This window comes from Accipiter gentilis, chromosome 12 (assembly GCF_929443795.1).
Source record: "Accipiter gentilis chromosome 12, bAccGen1.1, whole genome shotgun sequence".
Lineage (NCBI taxonomy): Eukaryota > Metazoa > Chordata > Aves > Accipitriformes > Accipitridae > Astur > Astur gentilis.
Window position 1 is genome coordinate 1,098,160 of NC_064891.1, and position 12,775 is coordinate 1,110,934.

At 37.1% G+C, this 12,775-nt stretch overlaps 1 protein-coding gene across 5 annotated transcripts in view; it reads right to left on the reverse strand.

The window, feature by feature from the left end:
* Window positions 1-12,775, reverse strand: part of TMEM131L (transmembrane 131 like) — a 91,228-nt gene that overhangs the window by 18,398 nt on the left and 60,055 nt on the right. For 3 of the 5 annotated variants that reach the window (XM_049814530.1, XM_049814528.1, XM_049814532.1), the window contains 11 exons: window positions 12,096-12,198; window positions 11,283-11,436; window positions 10,463-10,633; window positions 10,092-10,161; window positions 7,996-8,113; window positions 7,098-7,239; window positions 5,996-6,105; window positions 4,281-4,353; window positions 2,021-2,163; window positions 1,241-1,383; window positions 721-907 (listed from right to left, as the gene is read on the reverse strand). In XM_049814530.1, the coding sequence (XP_049670487.1) occupies window positions 721-907; window positions 1,241-1,383; window positions 2,021-2,163; window positions 4,281-4,353; window positions 5,996-6,105; window positions 7,098-7,239; window positions 7,996-8,113; window positions 10,092-10,161; window positions 10,463-10,633; window positions 11,283-11,436; window positions 12,096-12,198 (1,414 nt within the window). The remainder of the gene's footprint in view (window positions 1-720; window positions 908-1,240; window positions 1,384-2,020; window positions 2,164-4,280; window positions 4,354-5,995; window positions 6,106-7,097; window positions 7,240-7,995; window positions 8,114-10,091; window positions 10,162-10,462; window positions 10,634-11,282; window positions 11,437-12,095; window positions 12,199-12,775) is intronic. The other 2 variants (XM_049814531.1, XM_049814529.1) reach the window with 1 other exon arrangement.

Here is a 12,775-nt window from a genome sequence, read left to right on the forward strand (position 1 = left end):
ACACTCTTTACCAAAAGCACAGCTGTCAAGCATACGGGCAGCATTACTTCAGAAAGGGTCAGGTACTTGGGTAAGTCTAGAACAAGGCTGGAAAGATAGGGAAAGCAGAAGAAAACATCATATCCATCTCCTTCCATTTATTTCCCTGACCTATACCATTATTCTATTTGACTGCCATGGGTACTGCTAGAAGGTATGACTTGCCTTTTCAATCAGTAGCAGTGACACCTGTTGCATATGAAACCACAGTTACTGTAATACAGTATTATTAACTCTACTTACGCTTAAGTCATGACTTTCACTCAACAGCATTTTTAGAAGAATCAGTTTTACACTATGTGCAATATTAGGAAAACATGACTAGACTGTGGTCAGGCTACTTGCAACAAGCTAGAGAATAACAATAAAAAAAAGGCAGTGGCAAAGCATTTCTTACTCTCTTATTGTGACAACTCTTTTACTTTAATTTATTACTTCATAATGCACTGACAAAAGCATGTATGCTGCTTTGTAAAAATAATGGGAGTCTTATAAAGAAACATTATTATAGTATCAATTTGTTAGTATTACCCTTACTGAAAAGGGGAAATGCTTATGAAATTTATATTCCAAGGTCACCAAATTTTGTATGCAGGTGTGCTACTGGAGTGCCTGTGACTGAAATTATTTATTTTACATTTCCACTTAAGTTAATTTGTCAGCAAATTTGTCAGTGCTTACACAATGCTGATCTCTCGTGATGAGTTCTGAGCCAGGAAAAATTCTTGACAGTCTAACACTTCAAATCCATATCCTTGGCAACTGTAACCATTGATTTTCATTGATGAAATTGTTATAGGAAGAGGCCCAATATTCTCTACTTTGAAGTTCTTCGTAATGGATAGAATTTGCTTGCTGTCTTTCAGTTCTTAAAAGGGAAAAAAAGAATTATTATTTTACAGTGCTTAAAAATTATTTTCTTACTTTTATAAATAAATTGCTATTTTTACTCTCAATCTAATAAAGAACTCTGAACTGACCAAAATTTTAATACAGACCGTTTTGCAGTAGTGTATTTCTAGAATTTGTAACTATCCTCAGTCAGTGTTTTGAGAAAACAAAATCTACACCTCTCATGACCAAGCTCTTCAGCTTTTTCTATTTCAACATTCTGCTTACTTAACATTACTGTACCGTATCAGTACCACTACGGAGTAACGCAGCCAGCTACAAAATCAGAGACCTGTTTCTTCTTACTCACGTCGTCTGCAGTCCATTAGTGTAGCTTCTGGCACCTTGAATCGAAGAGACCCTCCTGCACCAGGTAGTCTTCCCCCTACTTTAAGCAATTCTTTGGCTCCAAAGCCTTCTACATTGACCACGTCCAGAACAGTCAAGTTGTTTCTGCCATAATATAAAAATCAAGCAATCAGCCACTATAACACAAATGAAGTTTGCAAAACCGCGACCGCGACTTTGCTATCTAGGTGCCAATCCAAGACAACAGTGTTTCAGTAACAGAATCACTGGCCACACCCGGATAGGTTTCCTCTAAATACCGACAGGTTCACTCTAGAACCAGTCACCAGTGAATTTCACACAGTGAAGGACCAAGCTTTGTGTCCACTGTCACCAGATAACAACAGTGCCACCTAGTAAAAATGGTTGCTGCTTCCATAAACTCTCTTTTCCTCCAGAGATAACCAATGTGTGGCTGCACATTAGACTCACTGGATACTTAAATCCTATCATTATGGATTTAAGTTGAAAATAGCAAAGCCACCCAACGTGTTGCTCTCAACTCAAAATTGCCTCAGTACATTCATATGCATTTTATAAGCCACTGATCGCATATCAAGAAAAAAAGGCTCTATTTTTTAATGACTGAGACATAAGACACAAAGACCATTTAAGCAATTTTTATTAAACTGGAGGTATTCTGACTTCCAAATTTTGACCATTTGTCTTTGCTCCAAGATTTGGCAAATTGATTTTTACATTGAGTTGTTTTATTCTCACTTACAACTGAAACTTGGCTTACCTGATTAAAATAAGGGAAGCTACTCTTTTGTAGTCAACTGGTGTAAAAATTACACCAACTTTTCTGGTTTCCAGTGGCTGTAAACTCAACCAAAGCAGCTCAGAACTGCACTTCTTGTTGATGAGATCCTCTTGATGTGCATTCTGTTAAACAAATATGCACATCTTATTCACAGAAAACATGCGTATCTAAAGATCTCTATCAAGGAAGCACTACGCACTACATCTTTACCTAGTACCACACAAGGTATTTTTGGCAAGGTGCAATAACTGCTAACTAACTTGTGTTATACAAAAGTCTTTCAATTTGACAACATAAAACATCAGATAAAATTGTTTATTTGAGCAAAAGTTCATATTACTGCACTTATTGTTATGAGGAATGTATTACTTCATTTTTTAAAACAGCTTTTATCTGCTCAGATGGAAAAGGATATAGTGTCTTTCATATTCAAGGAATCCTGAAACACTTCACAACACAATGAGAACTGACAGTATACTGATTGCACAGGGAAATGTGGCAACCATTATCCTCTCAGTGTAAGACTTGCAACTTGATTTAAGTGAGAAAAGGACTGTTGGCAAATGTGTTGATCATTTGAGTCACTGGAAACAAGCCAAAGTGAACTCCCTACCATATTAATTGAAGACCAGAACTACCAGAAGTTCACTGAGTCTGGAAATAATGTACATTTGTTTGTTTGTTTCAATGCTGCTGTTTATTCTTCTTCCCATTAAAAAAATGAAAATAGCCCTAAAAATTTCTATTCCAGAACTGGGGTGTCTTAGAAAGGGGTGATCAGACACCTACAGCAGTCAAAACAACCATAATCATTAGAAAATAGGCTCTTGCTTGGTTGTTTTTCAATTCACGGCTGTTGTACTAATGGCTTTTCTCATCTTTTCCAGTCTAAAATGTTTTTATTCTTAGCCTATTTTGTGAAAAAAGAACATACAAAGAAGTTTCAGAACCTGCATTAACAGTCAATATTTATTAAAAGCAAACCACGTACAGCATGTGCAAACTTCACCCTGTCACTCCCTACAAAGATACACATGCACTCAAATGTGAGCCTAACAATTCATTACACATGTATACAAAGTGACTAGGCAAATGATGACAAATTAAAAAATGTAAATATTAACAACTAGTGATTTGGTTAACAAGGCAAGATCTGTCTCATACGTGCTGAATACCTATCTAACCATACATGTTCCCCTTAGGTCCTCAAGTCTCTAATGAAAAACAGATATTGCACACACTGATGTCAAGATCTACCACTATTTTTCCATTTGGTCAAGAGTATGGTATATGGGACTGCGGAAACTCAGTCCTACCCATGTACTAGTGGAACCACCTTCTCGTTTTCAGCATGCACCTACAGGCTAGGATTTATGAACTGCTGTCTCCTCTCTTTTACAACTCTTACAACTGTTGCCAGAAAGGAAAGGTCAGCTTTGATTAGTGTAGCAAACATAATCTTTTCTTTTTATAAGGTACTAATCTTTCATTAAGGTCTTAAAGCATATGTGCAGAAGTGTGTATCTACATAGGACATTAAAGATGTGACTGCAGCATGAAACAGCAAGGAAAGTATGTTAATTCCAGGCTTTTGCACAAACTAGAAGTCTAAGAAGAATTATCCAGGTACCCTGGACAGTACTCTGGTTGTCAGAATATGCCAACATCTCTATTTCTGTCATCCATGACACAACCCCCCAGGGTATAACCACAGCTCAGCATTGGTGTGACACAGTCAAGTGTTATCACAGTCATGTTAAAAATGAGGCAATCAGAACCAGAGAGCCATGACATTCCAACCTGAATCCTGCAGTTGCAATGAGACTGAGGTGAAGTGTAGAAAACAGCCTTCTCCTCCCTTGAACTACTGGACAGTATTTCCCTCTACTGAAAAGATTATAAGCTAGCTTCTGACAACACCAACTCAAAAGCCTTACACTTCATGTTCAACCTGGGGCTAAATATAAGTCCCAACACAGAATGCAAAGGGTGGCCTCTTCAACACATACACACATGCAGGCAAGCATCCACAGGCTCCCTCCCTACAGTTGTTTTCAAAACAGACTCAAACTTTGGAAAAAAAAAAATTAACTGCAAAGATACAAGCCTGACAGAGAATCAAGGAAACACTATTAAACTGCTTTAAATAGCACTTGGAAACAACTCATATGTAGTGTAGCTAGACAAAGTTTTTTCTAGTGTGTCAGACCACTTCTTCTATCAAAATTAGCCATCTTACCCTGTGAGAACATTCATCCATGAGCCTGAATTCAGTGGTTGTGAAATTAATAGCTTGCACATTTATGTCGAACCTGAATAAATCAAAACAAAAAATTAAGCACTTCAAACCTAGTCTGTCAGAATTACAATGACTTATTTTCACATGATGACATTTATTCTTAAGTAAAGAATACTTTTACAATTGCATTTTGGCATATGCAAAATACAGTGGAAATGTCAGTCTGAATTTTAACAGAATACACTACAAATCAGTTTTATGTGGATTCCACACATTTGGAAAACAGACAAATGGCTGGGCATTTTAGATCTCTCAGCATACAATATTGCAAAAGATCACAATCAAGAAACACAATTTCTAAGGCACACAAACACAAATGCCTGGAAGCTTTTTCTGCCCACATAAGTGTAAAGAAATAATCATTATCAAATCTCATTAATTTACTCAAATATGACTCCTTCTGCTCATGATTTTTTTCAGACAAACTCCTATTTTTCTTTCACATACTTTGCAAATTCAATCCACTTACAGCAGTTGAGAGAAAATGACAAGCATTTGACATTAAGGTATTAAAAACAGTAGGTAAAATTTAGATTACAGAGGACTAATGGACCTCCAGACACTGAATTGGAAATTCACTTGCCACAATTTTCTATGACATTAGCTTAAAAAGAACCAGTTAGTGGACATTATTTCTGGTAAACCTAGAAGATCTGTAGAAAAAAAAAGTGTGCAAATACAGAGAAAATGTAATTTCAAACCACTAGAAAGAGTCTATGAGGAAATTATATGTAGTATGCAAACAGATGTAGTTATTAATGTGCATATATACATATATATACACACATGCATATATATATGCACATACACATATGTATGTAAAGAAATGAGGTTAAAGAAGCAATTACACGGGCATTTGGACCCCAAATAAGCAAGTCACACTTAAGCATGTGAGTAGTCCCACTGGCTCCAACCAAGCAAATAGTCCTAGCAACTACACAGTTTTTCAAAGTTAAGTGTAACAGCCAGGGCTTATTTTCATGAAATTCAGCCCACCTCACCATGACCCTTTATGCTGTTCATCTAGCTTTTATCTAGATTCCTCATTAGATCTTCTCAGTTCTAAAACAGAAAGTTTAAAACAATGTAGAAACATTGGCTTAGCTGGCCCTAAACATTTACTGTGGGGTTACTGGCTCTGGACCTGAATTTTTCTTCCTGGCTCCTGTTTCCCCTTCCTCAACTAGGGGTTTTACCCAAGAAAAAACTAAGAAGAAATTTTTTTCTGGGGGGAAGGTTCAGTTACCTTCCTCCTCACTGATCAGTCTATAGACTGTGTACTTCCCAACCAGCCTTGCAGGGAGATGCACATGCCCAGTTCTGCAAGTTGCTCACCTCACCTGGGCAGCCCGCACAAGCTCACACTAAGCCTCAGATCTTATAAGATGACCAATTACAGTTTATGGCTGGCAGACATAAACTTGATGAAAACATACTCAATTTGGTTTTATCAATGATAAGGTACATTACAAAGTCATGTGTCAAACAGGGAGCTGCTCTGAACATGATTATATCTTCCAAAATGGGTCAGAACATTGTCCCCACCCAAGTTACACTTGGAAAAAATTAAACAAACAATAAGCAACAAACATAAGGCACGGCAAATAGATCTTTTAAAAGGGAAAACAGTATCCTGAGATAGTTATACTTATTACCATTTGTTGAGCAGACTCAGTGAAGCTTGGGGATCAGGGTAGTGAGAAAGAGGCAGAAGCTGCAACGTAACTGGGAAGGATGAAGGGTTTCTTAGTACGAAATATTTTACCTAAATAGTTTGAAGGGGAAAAGAAAAAGTTAAAAACTACATACTTGAGAAAAAGAAGGTAAAATAATTCAGCACTGGTAACATGATCTGCATTTTCAAGGGACTTCAACCTGGCTTCTGTCTTAATGCAATATAATCATATGTACACAAAACTGCATGGAACAACAGGACATGTCATCACAATGTCATCATTTGCAAAACCAGCTAAGAGTGCATGAAGAACCACATGTGCAAAAATAGTGAATTCCCCACCCCCAGACAACCCTTTCACTTGGATTTTGATTTACACATGCAGACATGAACAAAGCTCTTCCAAAGAAGGTGAAGTTAGTGAGGTGCCACCCTTTCTTACAGAAGTCTGACTGCAAGCAGGTTATACACATTGCTATAATGACTGGCAAGTAAATGGCACAAATGGAATATTAATGTAATTCACAATATGCGCATATGAAAACTATCTCCATATGATTGGTTCTGGCCCAGGCTAGGTTAGTAGTGACTTAAATCTGACAAACAAGAAACAATTGTGGTTGGAAGACAATTGCTCTGCTGATCACTCAAGCGTGTATCTCTTGCAAGTGTTTTACACACTTCTGTTACATAAGGCAGTGGCATGAGGAAGGCCATCCCATAACCACATGCAACATTAATGACAGTACATCCTACCCCTAGTCCCTTGTTCAATTATTTTACCACAAGCATGTAACTTTTACAATGATGCAAGGAAAGCTTTAACAACCATGAACAATTGTTAGTTAAGACTACACTGCTTTACTCCTCTCCTTGTATTAAAATATTACAACTAGGTAGCTAGAGAACTTATCAAAGAGCCAAGGGGATACAAAACTGGTGTTTTAAATTAGAGTTCAAAACACTGATCCACAAGCAGTATGAAAATGCTAAGCATCACCAAATATTAATCACAGACTTTGTTATTAAAACAAGCTAAACATACATCAACCCAGAAAAAGCGTAACAACAACTATCCTTACCATACTACTTTTAACTGCTGTGGCACTGAAGTTGAGCGTAAGGCCAGGCTCTGTAGTCAACCGGGGCAAGAAAAAGGCAAAGAACCCCTCTTCAGGCTTCTTCTGATGAATAAAGCGAGCCGATCCTGAAATACTCCTCCTGCTTTATTGGCAAAACCAGAAAGCTATGTTAATTTTATTTTCCTTTTTCTTTCAAGCAAAGAACAAAAAAAAAAATGATGATTTGCCAGGACCTATAATTACGTCAACTAACCTTTCCTTGAAAATGTTCTTCACAAAATAAAGCCCATAAAGCTGTAACCTAGTAGTAGAGAGTCAGTGTAACTTATGTGCATCCCTTCAGTCTCCAATTTTCCACCTGCAACATGACTGTGGTTTTCACAGCTCTACCTCCTTATTCCGGAAGGGGCTGATGTCACTGATGCACCATCTCTACAAGAATTGCTCAGTCACAGTGACTGCTTCCTTCCCAACGCCCCCAGTATGCAATATCCATTAGGCCAAGGACTAAAAACCTTAAAAGCTATTCAAAGACCCTAATCCTGAAAAGACTGCTATGTGACCTGTTGATGAAGGACTCGTGCAACTCCCTAAATGATATGGTAGAACATGCTTTGACTGCTTTCATATTGGGTAGCTGTGGTGAGGTTATTATAGTCAGAACATTATTTACATTCTGAAGTTCGGGCACCTGAAATATTTACTTATGGCTGGCAGTGCCTTGAAATGGAAGCTGGGGGTGTCTGGGGTGCTCCGATACTCCGGGTGCTTCAAGATAACTAATTTAAGTGCAGGAAGGTCAAAAACGTTTGTTCTAATTAAGAATACTTCAGAACAGAAATTTTCTTACAACACTGTACTGGCTTGAATTAAGAACCTCAACAGATTCTGTACAGACCTGCAGGCTTCCCCACGTCTTATTTTTTGCCATCTTTCATAAAGTTCACTTGCAAGCTCAGAATCCACATCCCAGGCAGAACGGTCCAGAGAGAGACTCTTCTGCCAAAGCAGATTTGCTAAAACGATAACAGATTTTTCATATTTTACAGAGATAACATTTGTTCCTTCCATCAATCTACTTCTGAACATGAGTAATCAGTATCTGCAAAGGGTCCTGACACAAAAATATAAAAGGCAACCCCCTTTTTCCCTTCAGAGCAAGCATATGTGAGGGTATATATGTTATTCTCCGTATCTGGTTTGCTTAAAAATGTACATCTGCAAAAACACAGTAATTCTACATGTAAACAAGAGTATGGATGTCACACAGGCTTTCTATGCTCTAGTAAGCCCTTTTTACTGTTGCTATTTCTACTGGATGCCATTGAAAAGTCATTACAGTATCAGTAGGCTTCACACAGAACCCTCCACTGATGCCAATAAAGCATCAGGATCATATACTATTCTCTACATAGTGGTACAAAATTATAATATCACAGCACAGCAGGGCGCAAAACAAATCCCACAGTTTGGCAGAAATGGTGTTTTCATTTTAGCTTCACTTTTCAAGGTGCTGATAATTTTCTCAAATTCTTCTTAAGATTAAATTGCAAGGCTTTTACATCAGTCTAAAGGTTAACGCCTTTTAGTAAGTTAGTTCTATTGGTTAGTTAGTTCATATTGGTTCAAGCATTTTCACAGAGCAGAAAGGAGTTAGAGAAGCAAATTTCTTTTGAAAGAAAACAAAAATGGCTTACTTTGAAAGTACATGTACTTTATTTTACAATCCTTATTGTTTAAAGTAGCCAATTGAGATTGATGATGACAGGAATAATTTAGCTACAAGTTCTTTGGGTCAGTATTTTTCAGGCTTGTGCATTAGACTTTTCTATTTAACAAATATTAGTATCCTAAATTAGAAGGCAGAATACCTGTCTGTAAAGATCCAATTATGTGTATTATTAGAAAGGAAAGCAAGCAAGCAATGAGGGCTCACTTCTATCAGCAATATTTCTTTATAAAGATTTTAAAAAACAAACAAAAAAACAACACTTGCTTCTAAGATAGGTACCTACGCATGCACATGTATCAGTAATTCTTCAAGCCACGTGTTTTTTACATTTGACTGACTACTATTGCCTTCTTCATATCCTCATACGAAAATATATTTTAGGAAAGCATCATCTTAAAAACACATTCAGGAGAGCACTCAGTGAAACATTTAAAGCCTATGGTACTCAACTGCCTACAGAACTTCTTTACTGAGCAGAGATTAAAAAAAACCCCACTATTCTGAATCAGCTTTCATCAGATTCAACATTCTTCAGGCAGTATCGTGTCTATTTAACACCTAACACTGTATTTTGGTAAACACCAGCCAGGTACTTAAAACAGCTCCCAGCAGTACAGTATCTGGAGAGATTCCTCAGTTCCAGAAAGAATGAGACCCCTTCTTCTGTTGCACATGATACAGCATTAAGGATGCTCTTTTATAAGCCTGATAAATGATCTTTTGCAGAAATCTATTAAATTAATGCTGTGAGAAAGAGATAAAGAGAAGGCCTTCAAATTTAACTCTAGCTAAAGGCAGGATATTGGTTAACATTTATTTTTTGGTTTTCATCAAAGACTTCCCAGGATCTGGGCCCAGATTATGCACATTTTCTAATCACTTTGAGCTAGTTGACAGCTTTATCATTCTACCTCAACATCTTAGGAGAGCATGCGTATGAAGAAAGCAAGGAGCAGCACACCACCAATGAGAACTTACAGAGGAGTCGTAAATATTAATTCCTAAAAACTGTTTTAAGACAGAACAATAGCTTAGCACATGCTATGGAATTAGAGGTCTGAAATACTGCACAGTATACTTAGTACAGGTTACTCAAAGCTATTTATATACTCCCAGAAAAGTGGATGTTTTTAAAAGACATAAAACTTAGTACTTGCATGAACAATCTCAATATTCTCATTACAAGTCTTGCTACATAAAATGAATTTTCTACAATAAAACTACCGTCAGATGCCTAAAAAAAAAAACCAAGATGAGCATACCTGAATCAGACTTTCCCAAGTAACAGTGAATATCACAGTGGGCAATCGCTTCAAAATTAAGATCTCCCTGCTGGAAAAACAAAACAAAAACTACAACTGACTATATGACAAAACAACAGGACAAATTCCAGTTTCTCAGTGCATAATTTGGATGAGTCAAAGAAGAGAATTAAGGTTGCCTAGAGAACTGTAATTCCATTGCTGTTCAACTCTGGGGGCTTAATATCTCAAGCTACAGAATGGTTTCACAGATTGGTCTGGTACTGAGTTTTTCTTTTAGGACTGAGGGACAGATTTCTGGCCTAAGAAAGAGGCTGCTGCAGTTTGGTTTGGAGTGCATAATCACCATTCAACACAACTGAATACGATACCTTGGACACAGTCGAATATATCTGCAGAGGTATTTCAAACATTACTCTCACATTTGTGGCCAAACAAATACTAGAAAGCACATTTGTTACAGCGTCTTTCACACTGAGCTTCAAAGAAAATACATTCCAGCAGCCTGGAGGTAGAGTCAAAGGTTTGGCAAAGTTCAGAATCTAGAAAGAATCAAACAACTGAATTAAAATCAATGCAGTTTTTTTGGTGCAAGCGGTACCTTGAAGAATGTAAACTTTCTCTTCCATCATGTTTTTGCTGTTATTACACACACATATATGCACCCATAACTGATCCATACAGTGCACATATGTAAATCTCCTATCTAAATATACCAAGAGCCAATTAGATGCCTACATCATGTGCTTATTCATAAACCAGATTTGTCTGGTTTGAATCAAGCAATTGCGCAAGTAAATTATTGGCTTCGCCTTCTAAACTTCAAAGCTCATCTATGTACTAAAGACTTCCATTACAGCTTATGAAGAAATGCTGAATCCTATAGAGCACAAACACTGCAACAATTCTGAGAACAGAGCAATGGTCTATAATTTGATGCATCTGTAGCTGCAACTCAAATGAAAGAACAGTTGCTAATAAAACAACACAAAAACAAGCCGGAGAGTGAATAATGCCTACTGAGAGAGTAACCTCTTCAGGACCTAACAGTCCGGGCATACATACACCTTTATTTTAAACTTATTTCAACCAGTTCTGTGAACATCAAGTTCTTCAAAGAATCTATTTTGTATGTCAGAGGATTATCCTTAAATCAAAGACAACACTGTATGAAGCAGAAATAAAGCTTACCTTTAAAATGTTCTTCGTTTCTCTGGCTACGAAGACTTCATTCAGTTCAATGCTGAAGTCAAAATTGTTTGTAAACCATATGGACCAAAATCCTGAAGTATTATGATGTGGTTCTATATGAAACAATGCTGCAGAAGGATCTACGTCAAAATACCTAAAAGTAAATACAGAAGAAAAATAAATACATCTGCAGTTGTCCTTGAACACACGTAAGCGGTCCACACAAGAGCAGGTAACTGTAGTATTCTTGCATAATGAGGCTCTTCTAAGGTTTTAAGGAGAAAGAACAAAATTATTTCCTTTGGAATACCTACATATAATATCAGAGTAAAAATTGACAAGAACAATGTAGAAGAGGTAGGCAGGTAATCACTCTAGCCTCTTGCTATGCTATATGACAACATTGCCTACTGCTTTGTGATATGGTAGTTTTGGATGAAATTGGCAATAGAAGACTGAACAAAAGACTTCACATTTTTTCTATAATTACCCAACTTTTGTGTTGGATTAATAAGGATGGTGGAAATTTTATCACAGACTTTAAGCAACATTCATATGACATGAACTGCTAAGGCACATCTTTTTACTGGGTCCTAAAATTTTTCCTGGATAAAATACAGAAATATTGCTTGAAATGTCACAGGTCTGTTTTGGCAAATGACACAGCAACAATAGGAAGAAGCCTCTTCACTGTCCTTGGAATCGTTCAGTGACAAAGCAAACTAACCTCATCTCTTACAATAGGGTATACAATATTCTTCTTATAATATCAGTGAAAGTTAACAAACAAACAAAAATCCACTGTCAACCTACCCTTCCATCACAGGACAGGAAAGACAGGCTTTTAGTGTTGTAGTGCCTTCCAATAGATTATTCTTGTTGTCAGCATAAGGACTTTCACTGCCACAGGATGCAGCTGTGCAAAGAACAGACATACAGGAGAATACAACATCAGCCAGAACAAAAGCACATCTGCAATGATTTTCATGTGAGGACTTGGAAGAACACTACAAAGGGGAACATTTGCTGGTCTAATTCTCAGAGGTGAGCAAAGCATCTAATTGCTTATGTCCTAATTTTCAGAGGTTCCAAACTTGCTTTAAGAAGAATCTATGAATGCTACAGACTTTCAAAAAAAACACACGCTCACCTCACCAATTTTAACCACATTGTCACTGGCACAGCATTCTTACTTATTTTAATAAATGAAAAACTGTTCTAAAAAAATAATCACATAACATATAGTCCCTTCTTTCTTCTTATTTACCCTTTTCTGCTACAAAAAACAAGTCCCAATGTCATTATGAAAGCAGTCTGTTTCATAAATGTTTAAAGTCTATGCACTGCAGTCTAGCGGTCAGAATAGGAAACAGGCTGGAGTCAGGAATGCTTAAATGTTAATCTTTGCTCTTCCACAAACACGCCTGGTCTCAGGCAAGCCTCTTCAATGATCCTGCCAAGAAATGTCATAGAAAATGACCACCCAAGCACAA